The sequence below is a fragment of the Apteryx rowi genome, unplaced genomic scaffold, assembly GCF_003343035.1.
Source record: "Apteryx rowi isolate R43461 unplaced genomic scaffold, aptRow1 scaffold_346, whole genome shotgun sequence".
NCBI classification, from domain to species: Eukaryota; Metazoa; Chordata; class Aves; order Apterygiformes; family Apterygidae; genus Apteryx; species Apteryx rowi.
The window spans coordinates 948121-971871 of record NW_020449930.1 but is presented as its reverse complement, the minus strand read 5'-3'; the positions used below and the strand labels follow the sequence as shown (position 1 = coordinate 971871).

The following is a 23751-nucleotide window of genomic DNA, read 5'->3' as shown; positions in this document are numbered from 1 at the left end:
AGACCTGCTGCAAGCTCTTGTTAATCAGATCGTAATGGAGTTCTTTCTAATGGAATACTCTTTATCCCTTGGGAAGCTTCCTAGTTTTGAAAGTATATGGAGGGGAAAAATGTGTATGTATATAGATTATGTATATTTTTCTTTTAAGTGTTCAGAAAACCTGGGTGTGCAAGTATAAGTAGCCCCTAGGCAGCTATAAAATGAGCAACTGGCATTTGCATAGCAAGTCCCATTAGAGGTTACTGACCTTGGTAATATTACAAGAGTCATTTTCACACACAGCATTTTTAATGGAGTATCTATAATGCATTAGTCACTGATGCTTTTGCCTTGCATCAGGCATTCAGATCCTTATGTCCATTTTCCTTTCCACTGTACTTGAGTTACAGTCAAGTTACAGGGAGAAGTTCTGCTCTTCATTACTGTATTGTTTCATCTCTGACCCTTTTGCAGTCCTCTGTTTCATTTTGGAGAATTCCTTTATCACTCTAAGGTCTTTCATACAATGCACATAACTGCAGACCCTAAGAAGCTGAGGAGAGTAAGTGCCCTTACGTTGCCTGGAAGAGCACCTTAGTATTACAATTCTTCAATCTTTTTGTACATGCAGGGTATTGAGGTTGATTATCTTTCACTTTGACATGACAGAGTGCAGCACATGCCCTTGTTCATCTCTCCAGAGAGTGAGTTACCATTGGCAATAGCATGGGTGAGTTTACTAAATACAGGAGATAACAGTAATTATACAGCTTTAAGAGATCTACTTCTAATCTAATTCAATAACTTGTTAGTTTGTATGGATGATTCATTGGCAAAGGTTGCTGTTGTTGCAGAAGGGCTTGTGTAAATTGAGCATGGCTGGTTACATGGCTGGTTTTGGCTGAACTTGGTAAAATTATGTTCTCCATATCTTTAAAATTTGCATTTAAAATGAAATGAAGGGAATTTATAATTTTGAGGACCATCATTATTCAGTGTGTCTGCATGACTTGCTTGCTTTAGTGAAGGAGTGGAGATATGCTTTCCTTTGCTTTAGCCTCTGCTAATGAGAGCAGTGCATAATCTAGTGTTTGTCTTACAGGAAAAGGTGTTCAGGAGGCACAGTTCTTTTCCTGACTCTGTCACAGGTTCTGGCAGATTTCTTGCATATGAGATATGGCTTCATTAGGGAGGCAAAATAAAGTAAGGTCAAGACCCAGGGAATGAGTGGGCACTTTTGAAAATTTTGGTCTGAACATGTTAATTTCTGCACTTCTGAACTGGGGGATTAGAAGTATTTTACAGGATTCCTGGAGGGCTCTGTGAGTGTTTGCAAAGTGTTTTAGAGATATTAGCATGGCAAGTTGCATTGCAGTGCAAAGAACAAAATCTGTGCTTGAGACCACACCTCTGGAGCATTCATATATTTTGTGACAGTCCCATATGACAGCAGTCCATTAAGAGACTGTCATAGATCTGATTTCCCCAGCTGTTTTGTTACCCTCTCCCCCTGGAAATTTTAGCTGGATGAAAAGAAGAGGAATTTGTTTATTTGTCCCAGATGCCTCCAGAACGTGCCAGAGCTGGTGTTTATGGGCTCTTCATTGGCATATACACTGTATGATGTTTGGGCCCAGAGCACTATTTACAAGATGGTTTATCATCAGGCTCAGGAATATATGAAGGGCTAGACTATTCAGTGGAGTTCATGGCTCCATTCACCTTACCATAGAAACAAGATTACAATGAACTCTGCCTGCAAATGTTACAGATTATTGTGAATTCATTAACTGTTGTTAGTGAGTTAGAAATCTTTTAGAAAAAGAAAAATGTTATGTTTTGTTAACTACTATCTGAAAGGAAACCCATCTTCTTCCCTTTGTTTACCAATAATATGTAATTTTAATAAGTTGCCCCTGTCACAGGCTAGCATCAAACCTTGTTTGACCAACTGTGACTCCCCATTGCACTTGGCGATTGAATGTGGTACATACAGCATGTAACTAATGAGATGGTTTTTTGTTCATCCTTTCAGTTAATTCTGTGTGTTCTTTTTCCTCCCCCCACCCCCTTTGTGCTGCACGGCTGATTACCACCCTAGGACCTTGCAATGGGACACAGACCCCTCAGTGCTGCAGCTCCAGTCTGACTCTGAACTTGGGTATTTGTCAGCTCTTTTGTTATTCATTTATTATTTTTTTGCAAGAATTATGTTGAAAATGCTTCCCAGTTGAGCTGTTTTTATGTGATTTTCATTTGCTTTGTTCACTCAAAAAGACCATAATTTAAGTTTCCTTTTTTTAGTAGCATCAATGAGAAGCTTCAGCAAAGCCATCTTTGTGGAAAGAAACAACTATTTTAAAGAAGCTCATGAAAAGATAAGCTGCTATTTCTGTTGCCTGAAAAACAATACAAATAACTATTTCATTACAGATGAAATGTTATTATTGTGGCACTTTAATGTGCATGTACAGTTTCACTGGTCTTGTTTGTACCTATTGATTCAGACTTTTCTTTCTGAATCATTTGCAAGGTACTTCTTCCCCTCCCTTCTGTCTTTGCCATAGTTATGTTGTTTCCACATGCAATAACAATTACCTCTTTTTCCTTAGGATCCTATAAAGGATTTCCTTTATATGTGCTTACAGTTGTGCTTTTAAATATGATCATAGTCCAAGAGTTGTGTTTTCAGTTGAGTTCAGATTAGTCAAGCATTTTTTAATTATACTACGGCTAAAATTAGTATTTTCTAGTTTGGGATGGAACTTCTTTACCCAACACATCTGAAAAAATTAGTTGCTTTAGATAACAGAACCTAACTGGTGCAGTTAGCCAACTGCACCTAGTGTGTTTATAGTTTAAAAGGCCACTGTATTAAGGATCAAAAGTGTTCCTTGCAAATGCAGTATAGTATCAAGGAAAGTCTGATAACATGAACAGCTTATCTACTGTGGGCAAAATCAAATCTCTCTGTTGCTGAAGTTGCTCTGCCTATGAACTTACAGGCTTGCCTCTCTCAATCTCCAGACAAATATCTCATGCTTCTGCTAGTTCTTGGTGTTTTCTCTCTGGCAATTCCTGTAAAATTCAGCATGCTGTAGGCTGTAAGGAAAACTACAATTTCCCTTTAGTTATTGATTGACAATACCCCCACAGACAGTTACAGGCATTAGAGCTATTAACTGGGAAAGAAGATCAAAAAGAGTGAAAACCATCCATGTAGCATACTGAAAAGGGTTTCTCTGCCTGCAGAACTGTTAGGAATGTTTGTAATTTCCACTTGAGTGTGGCTTCAAATAGATCTATATTCTCCTTTACCTGAGTAATACCAAAATGGCAGAGTTTCTCAAGCTGTTTTAAGATACAGAAGCCTTGTAGAGATCTTACCTGCTGTTTCCCAGAAGTTGCAATTGAAAGATGAGCACTCCCAGAAGCAAGATTGCTCAAATGGCTATGCAAGGCAAGGTTGTTTATTTGACTCATGTAAAGGTAAAACTGTGTATACCCACAAGACTTCAATCTTTTATGAGCAGTCAGTGCAAAGATGGAAAAGAAGCATGCCAAAAAGATTGAATCCACATGTTGCTGGGTGTACTCCATAGCAGGAATCCTGTCCCCTTTGAAAGAAAACAGTCTTGAAAACCAAGGGAAGGAAGAATCAGACTTACCACTGGTGACATGAGAATAAATAAAACATGTACCAATACAAAAGAAATGCTGCAGTCAGCATGCAAATGATGTGTGTAGCTTAAAACTTCTAGCAGACGCTTCTTTCTTCTGATTCCTACAGACAGAGGAATATGTTTTTTAAGGCATAAACTTTCTTCTCTTCCTACTGACATCCCATAGGCAGTTTGGAAAGAAATCCATCAAAGTGTCTGTGTTCTCTAAGGTGAATATTCAGCAAGCTGTAAATGAAAAGGCTTATGAGCATCTCAGGTGAAAAATGTGGATGGCAAAGCAATAGACAGTTGAGTGCTGCCCAAAAAAGAATTAGGAATTAGGGCATTACAGTCCATATTTGGTAGAGTCCAGGTGCTGAAAGAATGGTCCTACTGTCCCTAAGTGCTTGGAACCAGGGACTAGGCCAGCTTTTAGCTATACAAGAACCATTATAGGTTGATCAATGGGGGCAAAAAGAAATAAGAGGCCACATACCTTCAGATGAAGAGAGACCTCCCAGTATTCACCAGTAATTACCAGGATATGGGTGACACTAGACATTTGTACAGCCCTCAGCAACTCCTAAATTATAATTTTTTTTGGTGAAAAATTCAACACATTCTCTCAGCAAAGTGCTCTGGTCTGTAACTCATTTCTTGGTTAACAGTGTACAAAGAAGCTAAGCCAACTAGCAGTTAAATCCAACTCTCCATTAGGGTCCATGTTCCCCGTCATTCCCCCAGTCACTCAAGGAGCTATGGAGTGACCTCATGGGAATCTGTTGCCATTTGGTGTACTGGATGACATTCTACACAGGTAGCACACAGGTAGCACACAGGTCTAAATTAGGCATAGATTAGACACAGAATTAATTAGAGTACTGATGCTTAACAAAGACCCCAGTCCAGAAGCTGTTTCAATGCAAAGCTTATTTCTGTCTTCAGTAGCCTGGGATAGCAGAGGACTGACTACAGTAGGAAAGACTAGTTGACCAAGTAGGCAATGGTGGTTTGAACTCTGGTGGTGGAGGAGGAAAAACTGCATGTGATTTTGCTGGGGTGTTGTTTCTTAAAGCTTGAATTCACACCGACCCTCAGTTAAAGCAGCTACAGAAAAGTAACACGGTACTGAGACTTTTATTAGCTGTTACAGATTCATAAAGCATCACAAGGCGCAGAAGTTTTTGTGTCATCATGCAGGATTTTCAGACAATCATTGCTTTTGTTCTTATTGGCAGAGTCACAGACTGGTGTAAGGAGGGAAAGCTTGTTAATTTTTCTTTTTTTCAAAAGAAGACAGACTGAAAGCTCTAACAACTATTATTGCTGTAGTGATTTGCTACATGATATGGCTGATTCATACTGATTACCTGCTGAATCTAATTGCATTCAGCTTAATAATACTCAACCAGGAAAATAGATTAGAAAAATATATAGCTGATGTAGCATTAACCAGCTGAAGAGTTCAGTAGGTGTCATCCAGTGATGCCAATTTCCTTTTGAGACTCTCATTTCCTTTCAGACATTAGTCTTAATTGAATACCTAAACCACTATAAAAGGATTAGATAAAAAGCCTTTGACCTCTGTTCTTCTGACAATCTGGAAGAGAGAAAGTATGTGGATAGTGTATTTGAATTTGCTACTTTTCCAAATTGGTTTCTGCAGTAGCATGGCAGTTCAGAAACATTGCATCCATGAAACTATTTCCCATAAATGTATAAGCATGCTTATGCGTGTTGATCTAGACAACTAGATTTATTTATTTGATCCATTTATTATTTGCTTATTCTTTTCTCTGATGAAAGCTGGCAATTTTTCCAGTACAACATTTGCAAGTAAATGTTTGTTTTTCTTCCCTCTCTACAGATAATCAAATAATATTCAGGAAACAATTTGATTTTCCCCAATTGTTGAGTAAAACGTGTATGACTAGAAGTGTTCGTGATCATGTTCATCTGTCTCTCTCATAACTATTTCCCTTACCCAGTCACAGTGTTATTTGGCTTTACTGATTTATTTCATGTGTTTTATTTAGAGTTAGGAAAGCAGTAGAAGAAGGCTATACTTGCCCTGTTCCAGTTGTGTCCCTGATATTCCCCTGCAGCCATTGCATTAGCACTCCAGTAGCCATGAACCTACAGCAATTCCATTGCTAATGATTCCTGTGAAAGGAAGACTCTCCTCCTTTATGGAAATTACCCACCTTGCCATTTAAAAGCTCTATCATTGCTCTCAGATGGACATCTGAGAGATGCTCATTTCCTCTCATTCCTAATCCAGCCTATCTGTTTTATGCCTACTGTGCCCTTCCACTATGTGTATCTCAGACTGAGGATTAACTCTCTTGAGCAGGCAGAACATTGCAGTAATATAGATATGATACAGAAGACGATTCTTTTGCATAGTTATGAGGGGCATGAGCAGGTCATTTCTCTCTCCCATTTACAGTCTCTTTCAGCTACCTGATCTAGGTCCAGAGAGGTTCAGTAACTATAATTTATTATGGCCACTGGTTCCCAGGTTAATTTTCTTCAGTCCAATTAAATGCTTCTCATACATAGTGTATTTTGTTTCATTTTAGAAAACATTTAAGTATTTTTCTCTATCCTGTTCGTAAAAGCTATTGCTTTTCTTCCTGCTGCTGCTTTACACTTACATGACTAACCTTTTGATGTCATGTATTCAATCTTAGACGCAGACTGCACAGACTAGGGGTGTCAAAGATTACCCAGGTTGATTTCTTACCTCGGGAGGTGGTGTCCTACTCCAAGGAGACCCAGACGCCTCTTGCCACGCATCAATCTGAAGGTAAGATATTTACTTTTTTTTTTTTTTTCCCAAAAGCATTCTCATAGAAAATAAGTCTTTAAGTAAGACTTAAAGAATGTAAGAAAAATAATAGTAAATCATAATATAGCTGCTAATCACATTTTCTGCAAGCCAGGTATTGTTTATGTGATTAATAGCTGTTCTGGTGAGAATAATTGTAATAATGACTTTAAATTCGGGTGGAACCAAACTGCTGCCTTACAATGGATCATGCTTAGACAACAGTATAATGAGAACATATTTTCAAATAAATCATTATGAATATAAGTAAAATAGTGCTTTATTTAATTTTTCTTGCTTTCTCAAGGAAGTTTCTTGTTCCATGCTTTGTAAAGAGGCAGTGATGGAAAGTTGCCCCAGTATATTAGGTCAGTGCAATTGTGTCCCCTCTAGTAGGTGAATCTTAGGAGAAGAGAAGTTACAGTTTAGCTACATGTGCTGAAAAAGGAGGCTTACACACTTTGATGTGGACAGTCCTATCTTCTCTCTGCTGACAGACATATTATCTGTACCTGTGGAGCTGTTTGATAGCTGTTTGGCTTTTAAATAAATACCCTGGATACTTAGTACAGGAGCACTTATCCAACTGTTGCTTTATCTACATGCTTGCCAGTGTTGTACTGGAGAAACTGATTGTAGTCATACTGAGACTAGTTAAACTGAATGCAAAACTACACATTAGCCTGGTATAATTTACACATTATTAGAAAGCAGGTAGCAGAAGAACAACTGAAAGCAATCTTGAAAAGATCAGTACTGGAAAAAGAGTAGTATCTGAGGCATGATTATAATTGTTGCTGTTAAGGATGAAGATAAAATAGAACCTCACCAGGTTTCATACAGAAGAATATTCAAATAGGTTGCAAAAGGTATAGGAGTAAATCTGCCTAAATACAAGTTGCTGTCAGGGGAGATACAGTGATAAACATATCCAGCTCTTTTTCTACAACTGGGTTACCACTTCTGCCTTTAAAAGAGTAGAAGACTCCTGTGCTAGATAGTCCGATTCCACTTTCTCAGACCACAAGTTTACCTTCTAAGCCTTAGTCATCCATTGTCTGAAATTGTGCCTTCATGCATCATCATCCTATTGCTTGGATGCAGCTTCTTGAGCAGTATGTCCTGACGACTTTGCCTCTGTGGGAAGAGGCAGAGGGAGAAGCTGTCTCGGGAGCCTCCATAGTTCAATCCAGCTAATCTCTGCTTGTCTGTCTGAGAGCTGCTGGAGCCCTGAAGAGACAAGGTTTGTTGCTGAGGCCATGCCTTCCTAACTTGAGATTGGTACGTTCTCGATCCTGGAGCATTATCATAGTCATTGTTAGATAAGATGAAGAGTTTGCCCTTCCTCCCTGACACGATGCTTTTATCCAGTACAAAAGCCTATGGAGGCAGGGAATGAAAGACATGCCTTTGATGTGTTTACCTCTCAGGCTTGCAACTCGGGTGCTCAGTAGCTGACCTGCCTTTCTGAACAAGCCAACCTCTCTTCTTCTAATAAGTTCTTTTTGGATAGTAAAGCTTTTTTCCAAGGAGCTCTTCAATTTTACAAAATCCTTTCCTTGGGTGGACAAGAGGACAGCCTCCCACCCTTCAAGGAAAAAGAGCTATTGTGCTGCTGTGGAACCTGGCAGTCAAGATGGCAAGCACAGAGGGTAACATGAGTCTGTCTTGATTCCCCAACATAAAGGAAGCTCTTGTTCCTCCCGTTTGACGGCAAATAAGCGCAAGCACAAAAGTTAATGGACCTTAGACTGCTGAGGCCAAAGCTGTGATGAAAAAAGTCAGAAGGAAATAGGTGTATTTTATGACTGGTTTTGCAATCTTTCATATTATCTGTGTTGTCACAGACAAGGAAACAGCATCAACAGAAATTTTAATATTTAAACACAGTGAAAGTATCACCCAATCGCTTATCTCAGATGAATGGTAGAGAAAGCTGAAATTATATTTCCCTTCAGATCTGCTGCTAGGGTATTCTCTACATACAAGTTAGATGTGAATATGGCCCTTCCATTGGAAAGGAAGAGTCAGGAAAGTTGGTTATTCCATTGAAATGGCAGTTAATTGGAAACTTTGTAGGGGATAAATAAGCTCCATGATTTTGATCTCCCAAGTGTGTTAAAAATTCTCAGTTTTTTAATCTCCTAAACCTCTTCGTGAATGTTGAGCCCTTCATAGTGTCACTGTGAACATGTAACAGCAAATAGAGGGGAATTCCTTGGGAGAACAGTTTTGAGAAGTCTCTACACTGTTCTTGTGCATCCATGTGATAAAATATAGCCATATCTTAAGAGAAAGAGTTTAACCCTTACTATGTTTATAACTCAGTTTATTTAGTCTGAAGCCTCAGAGTTTGAGAAAAGAAAAAAATAAACACTTTATTTACATAGATATGAGTCTGACTTTAGCTTTCAGAATTTATTCTTTAGCTGCATACCTTGGCTACTGGAAATATCAAAATGCAGAATTTTAGGATGAGGCTGTCACAAACTTGCTTCTGGGTTGGAAAAGTACAACTAATAAAGCTGTACAGCTGGATAGAAAAATTTTGCCTATAAGATTAAGTCACCAAGAGGGGAGTTAGTATTCTTTCAAAGTTCTGCAGCTTTTTGAAATGTCATTATCAGATTTTGCGGAGTACCTTAGAGAGATTGCTGTTTTGGAGCTTGAGGGATGTGGGCCCTGTCTGTGATAATGGCTGTGCTCCACCAGTCTTTGTAAAATTAGTAAAGGAAAGCTTCATTATGGTAAGTACAGTGTGCTGCCAGAGAGCCAGATGCTATGAATACTGAAGTCTCAGCTAGTCGGCTGCTAATTTTAGAAGACATAATATGGCATTATTCTTCACTGCATAAAAACAGATTAACTCCTCTTTTCAGAACAGGTAATTCTCTTTATTTCAGAGAAATAATGACATGTCATTTCCTCCACCCACTCTATTATTTAGGCGGATGTGTATATGCATCATTCAGCTCTTTGATCACAAGTACCTAATTCTTTTGCTTTATTTAGGTCACAGTAAGCTTCTGTGTAGGATGACTTCAAAAACACCCAGAGCTTGGCTCTGGAACCTGAGTAAAAAAAGTGCTTTCTACTTTTCCCCTCCTCCTCCTCTAATTGAACTTGAATTTGGGTATTCACAGGCACTGAAAGACACTTGTGCTGCCTTTTCCATTCTGAAGTCAATTAAGACCTAGGCTATGCCAAGTATTTTCTGAGAGGTCGGTCTCTGGGACATACTCCTTCACTGTGCAGAGACTCTCACACTGCCCCACAGTGGCAGTCCCATGTAACCTTTGATGGTTGGACCCTCCAAAGTACCTCAACTGCTGCTTTCCTGAAGGCACACCTAGCAGAAAGCAGCAACATGAAAGCCTGACCTCTTCCCAGGATGAATCCCTCACTGCCATGCAGTGGAGGAAGGATGTCCGTATGTCTGTATACAAGCTAACTTTACAGATAGGAAAACAGCCTGTACATTCAAGCCTTGCTGGGTGCCTGCCTCAGCCCCAGGCCTCCTCTCTAATGGGCCAGGAGGCAAAACCTCAGTGAGAGAAGCAGCACACTGTCCCTGCACTGAGAAGAGATCTATCCCTATGAGCTGGCTCCTCTCAAAACCAGGGGGGCAGCAAGAAGATGGAGGTTTGTGAGTTCTCTGGCTTTGATGCCCAATATCAGCAATATCATTATTTGTCATGAGGTGAAGGCTACTTCCTGGTTGATAAAATCATCTGTTTCGCTTTTATGGCTTGCCAAGCTGTCATTGCAAGTAGGATAGTCTGAAATACATTGCTGAAAAAGTAGATCCCTTCTTATACAGGAGAAGGAGATCTGAACTTCTAGTACGGTGGAGGTCCTTTGTACTTCACCTGTTTATCATCTTTGACAGATGGTTGTCCATGTGGGGAAAACTAGCATGTTACCATACTCACCTCATGAGCAGGATAACCTCTTCCTACATCACAAATCTTTGCCCAGTTTTGGCAAAGAACGCAATTCAGACCCATGCGCTATCTGTTTATCCTCAAATACTGAGGACATTTTAGCTCCTAGGGAAAAAAGAAAAATGAGCTCTGTATTCAGTTTGGAAATAGACCAGAACAAAGTGGCAAAACGGAGGTGAAACTTCAGAGGCTAATAGCTGGATTCAGTTCTGCATCTCTCCTTGACATTGTAATTCTCTGAATTAATGTTCCTGAAAGTTATGCTTTTTAAAGCACTGAGGGATGGCATTGTGCTCACAGTCTAAGGCTCATAAGACCAAGACACATGAATTTAGGTATCCCTGTGTGTTACCAAATGCAGGTGACTACTGTAGGATGAACCAGAACTCTCTTTAGGCTCCGTTAACTGCATTAACTAGCTCTTCAGTGACTAGCTTAATAGCAGAGGGCTACACGTAGACAAGTAAATGTCGATTTCTCATTCTGAGGGCTATGTCTCGAGTTTTGGTAACTGAATGAGGAATAACCTATGACTAGAACTGACAGACCGATTGCAGCAAAAATGAATCAGGCCTCTGGAAGTCCCAACATTAAAATCTGTAGATAAAGTTATTTTTACTTCTGATTTCTAAGGGTTGATGTTCTCAGGTTTAAGCAGCGTAAAACTCTAACTTTGTCTATCCCATAAGATAACGTGCAGCAGGTCTTAAGTACAGCAAATTCTGTGACTCGCGTGCTGTACCTTCCCATGTCTGACTGCAGCTCAGCTCTAGCTCTGTGAAGGCATGCTGTACTTGAGAAAAGCCAATCTCAGAACTGAGCTAGATCATACTTGAGCTTTCCCATGCTCAGTTTCTCTAGAGCTCATGGATCAGAAGCTGGGAGTTAAGTTAAAGAGTTTATTTAGGCTTTCCCTTCCAGAGAATCTCAGAGCTCAGCTTCAGTCTAAAATGTGTGAGACAAGTCTGGACCCGAGAATATCTCTGAACCCCTCATTTAATGGGAAATATAGATGCACATTTGTGCATTGTCAAGCATGCAGCATACATGTCAGGATGCGTGAAAACATGTGTGATGGAAAGGATGGAAGGACATTAGACATGACCAGATTGGGAAAGCAGAGACTGTTGAAAACAAAAGACGGTGTTGGAAAGCAGAGCAGAACTGGGATATACATCACTACTTAAGAAAAAGAGACAACCTAAAGAGGAATCAGTGCTAAAGCATCAGTTCTGTTTTTATATTTACAGAGACAGAGCCTGAGTAGTAGTACTAATGGACACTAATTTTGTAAGAACAATATTATGGTCTCTCATAGGCAGTATTGTGTGTTGGGTGTTTTTAATTAGCTATAAAAATCTTGTTTCCCTTTTCTTCTCAAACCTCAGTCGACCAGAGTCATACTGTGGCTCTCAGTAGCTGTCATAAACACCCTAATGCAAAACCGCTTTGTTTGATTAAATCAACAAAGCTTATTCTGTGCTATTGTACCAGACTGTACAAGATTGGATAAGACTAAAAAGAAGCAAAGTGAAGATTTGAGGCATTGCATTGTATAACACTCTTTCAATAATTCCTCTTTCTGTCTGTCACAATTGCTCTCCTTTTCTGGATAACAAGATTCCCAAGGTGGGATTTTTAATTTAAATTGTTCATAAAAATCTTTCAAAGGCATTCAGGCAGCTCCCTCTGGTGGTGCACTGATGAACCAACATGTCATGCATAAGTGGTGCTGTAAATGAGCGAGAGTTTCTGGTGTTATATGCAGATAAACACTGGCCTTATTTTTACCTACATCAAGAATTATATTTAGTAGAAGATGCTCGAGCTGTTTGACTGAAAAACTGTATGAATGGGAGTGCTGATGAAAGAAATATAAAAAAAGCCCAAGCTATTAAACAGAACATTGGAAAAAAAGAAAAAATATAATGCCAAAGACATTATCTAGAAACATAAAAAAGAATCATTAAAAGCTTCATTTATAGGTGTTACAAAAAGGTTCAGGGGAATAATATGCTGGTGAAATCTGCTGCAAGCTCTGTTCTTACCAGTCCCTCCTTAAAATACAGTCAGTAAGGTACAATTTAGTAAAGTACAGATCCTCAGTGACTTTTTATTCTTTGTTACAGCCATATCAGCTAGATGACCAGGTATGATGGGTCTGTGTTCCATACCTAGCAAGCTACAGACAGTAGGTGTATACTTCCAAAGGTTTTCTTCTACCAGCATGTTCAAGAAAATTTATACTTTTTATGTAGTAAAGAATTAGGATAAAAGCTTGGCTTTGGAAGATGTATTTCCATGTTTTTGCTTATTATATATTTGACCCTGACAAGGATTTCTTCTGGAAAGAAGAATGAAGAGGCCATAGATTATGGCCCTTCGTGGTTTGGCATTTGGGAGCAGGAGGAAGCATCAAACGTCTAATATCCTGAAATATGTAGCATATGTGTGCTGAAGCAGGATTTCAATAAGACAATCTTGTTCCATTGGTAGAAACTGGCGTGTTCCTTGAATGGTCTAATGGTATGTTTATTAGTGATCATCGCTGCAGTATTTGCTCCCATCCCCTGTCTTTCCTTCCAGGACACTCTCTAAAGACTTCTGAAAGGTTTTTCTTAGACTCAAGATGATTTTCAGCAAAGCCCTCTTAATGCTAAATTGTTTTGAACAGGCAGATCTGAGAATTTCTTAAGCATAAGTAAATATTGGGGAATTAACTACTAAGAACTGATTTAACAGAGAGAAGATTGGCCCTTAGTATGGCAGTAAAACCCACAACAGGGGGTCTGGGGAAGGAAAGGTTTTCAAGGATCTTAGACTTCCTCCCTGATTGTGTCATTAGATGGGAAGGGACGAGCGATTTGACTCTTTGCCGCTCCTCCACAATCTTAACAGAATCCTGGAAAGGTCTTCTGAAAACCAGGCCCACATGCATGGAAACCTCCTGCTCCAAAGTGGCCCTGGCCTTCTGCAAACCCCAGGTTCTCTTGCACAAGGTACCTCAGCAGCAAATGCAAGCCCAGGAGATGCATCCAATAAATTTGTACAAGGCTGGAAGGAGAACAACAGACTTGTCACAGCTGCAGCTGCACTTTTTGTAAACCATCCAGGCTCCAGGATTCCACAACTAGCAGATGGAAAACAAACAAACAAAAAAAAAAAACCAAAAAAACAAACAGCAAAGTTAATCACCTTTCTCACTGAAATAAAGAACCAATTTTGAAGCTGTAGCTTCTTCTGTGGGGACTGTTGTGCAAGGGTCACTATGGGCATGAAAGGAATACTGCTTTAAAGAAACTGCCCACAGCACGGGGAAAGATAATGCTTTGCCTCCCCTCCTTGCAGTTCCTACTTGATCCTAATGGATGATCCTTGCTGTATGCTTTTGAAAAAGTGGATCCCATCCTCCACTCAAGAGAGAAGCTACTCTTTTCTAGAATAAAACAAAAATATAGTCAGCTCCTTTGTGCAGAACTCAATCTGTTCCTTTAGCTGCAGTGGAAAGTACATAATTGAATGAGAATCTGGTACATCTAGCGTCACTTGCTGAAAAACAAGAGCTCTGATGTTAGCAGCCTTGACCTCAAACTTCTTTAACTAGCTGCAAGTCATCTCACTGTGCCTTTGACCCATCGCTGTGTCCCGACATCTGAAACTAGCAGTGATCCATGAATTCAGAGAGGAGCCCAGTAACACCTGTATGCAAACTGAATCCTTTTCTGGCTGAAAATGAAAATGTTCATCCTAGTCTTTGCTCCCTGGGATAGATCCTGGCCATGTCTACATAGGAACAACTGCCATATTGAGCTGATTTATTATAGGTCCCCCTGAGGCAGCCAAATAGTTATAAACTTATTTGCAAATATATGACTATCAATACATTTGAACTGGGAGGTTTTACAAAAGAACAGAAGGAAACTATCCTGCTAATAGTAGCACCATGATTTCTAGAGTCAGCAGTCACTGAAAAGATAGTTGCTAATTTCTCTCTATTTGCTGTTTCATGTGTTCTTTGTTCTCATTTTACTGTATTTATCATTTCAGTAGTATTTGGATATACTTTGAATTAACAATGTGTTGTACGTATTACACAGCGGTGTTCAAGTTACATTATATGTATGAAAATGTAAAAGGGGAAAAAATTGGATTAACAGTGCTCCCAATAGCACAACAAAGACACGACTTTTTGTTTTCTTCGGAAACTAAGCCCAAAGCATGCTTATTCCTACCATCCCTGTAATTCCTTCTTTGGCCTAATAGATCATCCCTATTTGGTATATACAGGAAAGCTAATACCCAAACCCTTTTATTGCATGTTTAGTAACCTTTAGCAAACTCTGGCTTTATAACATGCACCAATCTCCACTGGAATTAAAAGGTAAGATTAAGAGAAATGTGCATTGCAGAAGTAACAATTATTAATCCTCAGTGCTCTAATTAGCACTTGATCTTTCTAATCCTGTAAGTAGATACAAAATCAGTGCTGAAAGAGACACAGGCCATAACATGGAAAGCCCTTCATTAGTAGCATTAAAAGATGTGCAGAAAAAGATACCCCTTCTTTCTTCACAGTTCTGAATTTGTTTCTTGGCACTTATGACTCAAAGGAAAGAAAAAGATTCACATGCCAAAATCCTCTCCTCTGTTTTAACCCAAATTGCTAATGTACTAGGGTCAAAAATTATGCAGCTGAAAATTCTCCTGTTCGCTACTTCTCTGTCTTCAATTCTATAGCTGTGCCACAGCTTAAGAAGGAGTCCAATTGTGCCTCTTTGTAGTCTCCTTTAATTGGCTCATTACCATAAGAGAGGCCACCTGCCTAGGATAGAGGAGTGTCAGCTGCTTGGCCTCAGRCTGGCTGGAGAGGGAGCCAAGTGGCTGCGTTGGGTAAAATGAAGGGTGCCACAAGCCACATGGTCACCCATGTTAAAGCTAAATGGGGATGCACCCAGCCTGGGTCTTTGTTCTCTGAGAGTATCTTTGCAGTCTGACCTGAGCACCTGTGCAGAGTCCTCCAGTGGAAACCCTGGGCCCCACTTCTCCTTCCCCTTTTTCCCAAGAGCTGTTCCCAAGGTTGTGTAAAGCCATGCTGTATTTATTATAATGACAAATTGTAGATCTGATCTTCAGCAGTTAGGAATCCCTCCTTGGAAATCAGTGGTAGCTGGATCCTTTCTAGAGAATCCTTTTGCCTGCTCACACATGCTCTTAAGAGATACTGTGAAAACTGAAGAAAGGATCTGGATGAAGAAACTTTTAATGAAATGAATATGTCAGTAAAGTAAAAGTCTCAGTGTGAATTCCCACTGACCACTGTTAATAGAAGATGGAATTCTCTTTTGCTGCAGTACAATAGACTGTCTCCACAAATAATGTCACTTTTCAACCAGACCCTGGCTGCCACTCGCCCATCTATCTTATTTTAAATAAACTTAGCATAAATTCACTCTGAGACACAATTAATTTAGATGTATGTCTTAGCTCTGCATCTCCAAAACAGTGCTCTTTCTTCATGCAAGTTAATGCCCTACTTAAGGCCCACAGGAAGTGAATAACTAATTATTTTTATAAAAGTTGTTAGCTTTGAGCTATGAAGCTTCACACTTATTTAAAGTCTATAATTGTGTGTTGTTGCTGTGGATGCTCTTTTATTCCTCACATAACAGCCATATAAGAGCTCAAAGCAGGTCCAGTTCTTCTAAGTGTGGTACAAGCAGATCCCTGAGCTTATAAATAGCAGCCCTGGTCTCAGTAGTAGCTGCTGGGTTTTGAGGACTCTTGCCGATCTCACTGCTTGGTTTGGAGCTGAACTTTTCTGAAGGTCTGGCCCCAACCGTGGAGCTGGGGAATTTTGGAATTCTAGCCCTTAATCATGGTTGTTTTGTGTTTGGTCTCTTGTCACCTCCACCCAGGCATTCAGGTCCTACTTTCCCTCTCTTAGCCACCAGTTAGTCAACAGTGATGTGCTCAAAACCACCACTCAGCTGCTATGAAACACGGAATGCACTAACAATTTTGCTTGTGACTATGTGAAGAGCTATTTATGGTCTGATACTGCATTACAGATGATGTGCAGGTTGAAGACATAGCTCAACCCAAACTTCCAGAATGGAGTTGCAAAATTACCTTGACCTGGTGTCTTCACAAATGGAAGCTGGGGTATATATACACATATCTAGATTTTCTAGCTTGGTAGCCAAACCTTGAAGGTTTCTTGTAGAAAATGCCTGGGATCAAGTCTTTGATTTGCCTAGTAGGTGAATGCTTTAACTAGTAATATATTGTGTGATCTGGGACAAGTTATTTGTTGAACCAGGTACCAGAAACTTGATGTTCTGTATTCTAGCTGAATGTTCATTATCACCGTGTTATAGGACTGGTCTACCTCTGGATGTTTGGAGCAGCCATACTATCATATCCTGGTATTTATGGTTCTGAAATATGGGCTACTGGCTTAATTTGGCCCCTTGTGTTTTCTGGAGATAGAAAATTTTGTGATAGATTTCTCACTTTGGAGGAGATCCATTGCTGAGGATGCTGAGAAGTGATAAGTGCTTGTCTCTGGTCAGGTCAACAACATAGGATATGTGTTTCTGGTAGTGATATCAGAGAATGATCCATGATGCCTGTGCTAATGGTATGGTTTGGGTCATCACATGTCCCATGTTAAAATCTTTTGGATTTAAGTTGTACCCATGTTGCTTCTTGTCAGGCTCACGCTATAGCTATCCCATCATCTTATATTATGAGAACCTTTCTTGCATGCATTTCATCTACTTTTAATCTTTCACTTGAAGGGATGAATCAGGCCAAGGAAGCTGAACTCAACTTTAGCAGGGAGGTTATGGACCCTATCTAGAATGTCCTTTAGTCTCTGTCCAGGTTTCCATGCCAAGGGAACTACTTGTTTTGGTCATGGATCAGCCTGGATTCAGGGCCTTAGCCCCTGAAACAGTTTTGAGACTATTGTTGTTGTTATTTCCTTTCTTCAGTTCCTTTGTCTCTTACATATTCTCCTTTGAAGTTGTTTGTTGTGTCTGTGTGAAAGCAAAGTGAAAAAGCAGGCATCTTGTTTTCCTCTAAAACCTATGTAACTGAGGACAGCATTTCTACGGCTGATATTTAAAGGCAAGAGGAGAGAGAAGGAATAGAAAAATGACTTTGCTCTTTTGTTTCTTTAATTAAATAGTGTTTTCTTACTAGTCAGAAGACTTCATTGTGTAGATTCAATACTTAATGCACCACACTTTATGTTCTAACATTGATTTTGATCCACCAACCTAATCTTCATATCATAGAGTTGGTCAAATGCATGTTCAAGGCATATACCTTATGCTAAAGTAAAACTAAAACCAGTCAAATTCTTTGGCCCAAAGAGCACTGAACAGCAAGAAAATACAGATTCAAATCTAAAATTTATAGCATAATGGCTGTGAAATGAACAAGAAAGCCATAGACCTGTTTGCTGAGGTGTATGATGGGGGATCTACACTTTTACCTCTCCTGTAGCTCTTTCCGCACCTTCCATTTCTTGAGCGAGAGTCTCTTGACAGACTATCAGAAATGAAGGCCCAACTCTCAAGTATTAGCTGGGCCATAAGTACATATTCAGACCTAATTACTAAATTAGTTATTACTAGTTTACAAATATCCTTAATAAGTCTGGATTAGGAATGGTTAGTAAAAGTAACTTTGCTGTTTCACAGTTCATCAGCTTGAGATAATTTAGTAACAAAGACTCATGTTGCAATCAGGGAAAGGACTCCCACTGACTTCAATGGGAGCTGGACTGGGACCAAAATGAAGTGCTTGCCATGAGTCTAAATAGCTGACTTTGTCACTGACTCATCATGTGAAGCCCTTCAGTACATTGTAGAATCATTTTATTTGGATTTGATTAAACATAAAAGTATTTTGCAAGGCTTTCCAGCTTTGAAAAACAAAGTCATTTACATAAGAGCTAAGCAACCACATAGCTATCCTCTTTTACCCTGGTTAATAACCTTAATCCTGCAAATATTTACACATGGTTTTAGCTCTGTGCTCATGATTAGTCCTCTGGAATATTTGATTGTCTGACATTAGGCATGTATGCATTTGCAGGAGGAGGTCTGGTGCTGTAACACGCATTTGTTGTATCCTGCTTTGCTGATAGACGGCAAGCTCTGAAGGACAGGAAATGTAATTGTATATTATACTCAGTACAGTATATAGAATACATGCTGTAAAGAAATACTGATCAAGAAAAATGGTTTTCTCTCCCTGTATACTTATATATTAAGGGGAAAATACCCTTCTTTCCTCTATATTCCAAGTCGATTCACTCAGCTGCTAAAAATGTGCCTTTTATTATTAACACCTTTTATCAATCCAAAGAACAATAGAAACAGCAACTCTGCTCCAAGACCAGCCACATCTTGCAATAATTTATAAATGCCCCATATTAAAAGTAATACACTTACTTGAACTTTTTCAAAATGTCCCAGGGTGAGCAAATGCTTTTGTATTATTATTAGTTTTGACAAACGTGATTGTGTGCTGGCCACTGTTAAAGGGATCTATCTGCCCCCAAACCCACTGAGAGACAAAGCATTTTTAATGAATTTAATTAAAACTTGATGTGGTTTATGGTGTTCACCTCCAGCTGGTGTGCCATTCTTCTCTGGTGAATGAAGTTTCCTCTAATGCATAACGATGTGTTTTATATGAGGGATGTTTGAACCCCCTTCCTAGTAGCCCTGAGGTGGTTTCCATGATATGACACAGTGGTGAAGTATTTAAAATCAGGTCTCTTAAGTTTAAGTGAATAATGTATATGGTTAAATGCATATGCATCAATCCATAGATATGAATCTTATAATAAGTTAAAGAATTTTTTTTTCAGAAAAAGTCATTGTGGGCTAGCTTATATGGCTCATGCGTCTGAGCACTTGTCTGTACAAATAGCACATTGACAGGAGTCTTCTTTTATGATTGCTTATACTGGAAGTAGTAAATTCAATAATCTGGTGCCCTTTGGTCACCACATTGAAAACTGAAATCTGTATCAGGCACAAGGTCCTGATCTTGATGGGCACTCCTGGTGCTGCTGTAATAAAACTGAACAACAATAACATGTAGATATTCCTCTTAGCAAATATTTCAGTGCATTTTTGAGACATGTGGAGATGCTGCAACAGGCTGGGTCTTTCTCATGACAGACTAGGGTTAGTGGCTGAATTCTAGTTCTCCAAATCTCTGGTGCAAACGGTGCTTTCATGCAGGGTCTGTAAAAAAGGCAATGAAATGTCTCTGCCTTCCCTGCAAGCTGTGCTCAGTCAATGTTTCTTCTCAAGGTCTTGGTAAAGGAGGTAGGATGTTGATTTGTTTTAGGCACTTGCTTTTCAAAGTCTTGAGCCTGGGTGTGGCCAAAGTGAAGTACAAAGCTGTCTGTGTGGTTCTTTGGAGGCTGAGATCTCAGTTGTGCAAGAATCTTGATTCCCCAGGGAATGAATGAAGCAAGATGTCTTGAACCAAAGGAACAGGATGTAGGAAGAATTCATATCTTTACAGGGAGTAGCATGATCTCCCGAGAAATCTCAGTAATGGAGTCTACAAACTTTCAGTGTTTTTGCAGAGACCAGAAAAACTTGGATGAATATGGAAGGGCATCTTCATAAACGATACCTCTTGTTCTCTTGGCTGTGGTCAGTTGGATAGAAAATTGGTTACAAAATCACCATGTGCCAGTACCTCCCTTTTATATTACTGACCATCTCATTGAGATGGGAAGATCCCTCTATATGACTTCATTGGAAGGTGATTCATAGGAGAGGCTTTCTAGGAGGTGGACCTGCAGTGTATCAGGTGAAAAAGCAGTAACTGATAACCACCATTTGGAGATAAGACCTTTTTTGGGGGGGGGGCTGGGACTTGAGTTTTTGAATCCATCTGTGATCTTTAATACAGTTTTCCAAGGATTAGCCAGTAGTAATAACAGCAATAAATCATCATATGTGTTCTCCAACTGATGAAATGTTATACAGGTGAAGACCAGTCGTAATCTAAAACAGAAAAGGATTTTGAGAAAATACTAAAAAGCAAGAGATTCAGCACTTGGCGGGATGATGAAGAGCTAAAGAGCTGTGGGAGCACTGTGAGCTAAAGAATAACTCCTGGCCATGGGGGGGAGGGACCAGAAATCAGGATGAATAGTGCAAGCAGGCAGATGAATAATAGATTGTAAAGGATGGAGAAATAACAAAGAGGATGTGGAGGAAGTGCTGACAGCCACAAAGATGTATTTGTATTTTCCTAAGAAATTAAGAGAATGCTCCTGGAGGTGGCAGAGGGAAAGGATGTGAAGAACTGACATCTTGCACAGGGAGAAGTCTGACCAAGAACTAATGAGTCATCATGTTGCATCTCTCCTGATTCCAGATGCTCTGATTTCAGTTTACACTGCAATTTTGCTATCATAGAGTAAAGATGATGTTAACTCGGCCTGGTCGGCTGCAATATCCCCTCCTGATAACATAAGGCTTCTGCCTGAGTTTCCTCTGACCCAAGGCCCACCCTCTCAGGAACTGCCTGCACATCTGGAACTCAGAAAATTCCTCTGCAACTAAGTCTGTGAGGACTCAGAACCGCCACCAAAGCCTCATCTATCTGGTACTCCTAGCAGACCTACTCTTAACCCCACGCCAGTGTCTGCACTGTGTCACGTCCTACAGTCCTGGTGCCTGATTGTTCCAGACTGGAGCACATCGTGCCTCCCTCTTTCAAAGAAAACCAGGGCACTAGAAGATGAGGCAGTTGGAGGGAGGAAGAGCACCCTGAAGTCTTAGCCTGACAGGTGGTCAGTGTAAAGCCAAGGCACACACCCGGCATGTGCCACAGGGGACACTTGTCCTCCAGGGTAGACACAGGTGTAGGTGACCTGAGTGGGAACCTTCTGGATGGCTTGGGCCAATACTGAAAGTTGAAAGCAGGTCTGTTCACGGATGTCAACAGTAACTGGTGGCAGGACAGAACTGGGAAATGGAAACAGGAACTCTGTGCAGCTCACTCTTTCACCCATTTGAGGGGCTTATTGAAGTGCAAACTGACTTAGTGCTAGATAGGGCATTAGGAGGTATTTTATGTACATGTCTGCATATAAAACTGTCCATTTCCTTTTTTTTTGCTTACCTTAAATGTTTCTTAGGAGTCAGTCACGCTTTTTAAAGATGAGTTTCTCACCTGCTTCTTAGGATTTTACTGTCACTGTCATCTATCCTGTTGCAAGATGGTTCCATGCAATGAGAATTCAGTGATTTTTGGTGCATTGTTTCATAACTTTGCATTTGAAATATTATATAATTTTTGGAAATGATATATATCTGCATAGACATAGACTGACATCATTTTAGGGTGAAACAGCTTAATAGTGATTAAAAATATGGATAAGAAGTAACATATCTTTTAAATACTCTTGGACTGGAAAGACTGGTTCTATCAGAATATAAGGAGAATTTTATAAAGATAGAAAAGAAGAGAAATAACAGACTTTCAAAAATAATGGATGTTTAAGAAGTCTGCCTGTATTTTTCTTTGGCTCTGACTTCAGGCCAAATTGTCCATATGTGGAATATCCTTATAAGCATAAGGAAATTATACCGTATTTTCTTCAGAAGAAATATGAGATTTGGCTCCTGTATCTTCCTTGAATGCTTGAAAATCCTTGGATCAAAGCCCACAGAATCTCTCCTGAGGAGAGATTTGAATGTGAATAATTATGCAGGAAACTATGAGCACTTTTACATTTCAGCTTCATTTACTATTTAAGTAGAAGTTAAAATGAAATAAAAAGATGTATCATGTCTTATCTTGACAGGTTTTTTTTCTTTGTTTTGGAATCCAATATTCACACCGTCTCCAAAGACATAATGAAAAATTTTATGTAGAATTAGTTTAAATCTTTCTTCCAGTATTCTTTTTATTGAAAAATAGTCTCTTTGAAAAGCAAAACTTTATACAAAGCTTGCCAATATTGTCAAAATGACACACTTTTTGTGACCTATTCTTAATCTGCATAAATATTTCAGTCACTTTTGGTTGAATATTTTTTCTGTAGTTTAGAAAATACTGTCCTATCTTTGCTCATCTAGTTAGCAAAACTCATGAGCGCCTCCTCTTCTGAGGGCAAATTGTCCTCTGCTACACTCACTCACCCATGCAAAAAACAGTTGTCAGCTTGAAGCCCTTTGATGCCTTTGACACTTGGATCATTTCAGTGAAGGGGCAGCAGTAAAAGAGTTACCCAGGACAGGAAGCTGTGTAGCAGAGGATATAATTCAGTTGTGGAGGATATAAATCAATCATCTGTGTAGGATACAAGTCAATCACTGTTTTGGCAGGTCAGCGCACTCCTTCTATCACTTTGTATTGAATGGCATTTACCACATCTGACTAACCTTCTGTGGTGTGTGTCATGGAGCTGGGATAGCCATTCCCTTCTTGGACTACAGGGGAGAAATACTGAAGCCAATTACAAAATCTCCATTGACTAAAATGAGATCAAAGTTTTACCCTAGGGATCTAAATCCCTTGTATATCCAGGCTGCTTTACAATGTTGTGGCAGACTATAAATCACATTTGCGTTAGCTTTAAAGCTCTTCTCCAGTCCCAGGGCTGTACAAAACAGCTTCACTGTACCTGAAAGTCAGGCCAGAATAATTTGCATACATTTGAATGATTTGTCCTGAAGTGATAACCTGAAGTGATAATCTGAAGTGAACTACAATGCCATGGCAGGAAAATCAGCAACTTGGCCTGAGACCTCCTCCCTCTGCCCACCCCAGCCCCACCATCGCATTCCCAGGCCAGCTTAATTGGGTTCTGCTGTAAGAAATCTAGCTCAGAATTCATTAATGTTAAACCTGGTACTACACAGGAAACAAAGAAAAGCACCTAAACCTATAACTGAAGGACACTGTTTAGTAGACACTGAGTCAGCACCATACAGTAAGAACTTGACATCAAACAGGTCTTCAGGCTTCCTCCCAGTACACCCCTGATTCATTTCAGTGGTCATAATTTACAACATGAATTAATAAAAAAGGTCAATGTATGTGTAATGATTAAAGTGTTGCTAGTTCTGCAGCCTAGGGCTGACTCAGGAAACGATGGTCTCTCTGCCTTGCTCCTGGGATCTCCTGCTTTATTAAGGTAGACGTGCATGCACTTCATACCATTAGTCAGTGGTGTGTTCTGTAGTTGTTAAAAATATGTTCTTTTTTGGGTCAGGATTTAAAAAAAAACAGTCTCTCTGATTTGTTGTAATGACTGTGTGCTGTCTGCACTGTGTCATTT

General features: G+C 39.6%; 1 protein-coding gene across 1 annotated transcript in view; it reads left to right on the top strand.

The window, feature by feature from the left end:
* The window catches only part of DYNC1I1 (dynein cytoplasmic 1 intermediate chain 1), a gene marked incomplete at its 5' end in the record, with an annotated part of 174393 nt that overhangs the window by 17665 nt on the left and 132977 nt on the right, over positions 1 to 23751 (top strand). The window contains 2 exons of the mRNA XM_026072651.1: positions 2081 to 2140; positions 6335 to 6450. Of these exons, the coding sequence (XP_025928436.1) occupies positions 2081 to 2140; positions 6335 to 6450 (176 nt within the window). The remainder of the gene's footprint in view (positions 1 to 2080; positions 2141 to 6334; positions 6451 to 23751) is intronic.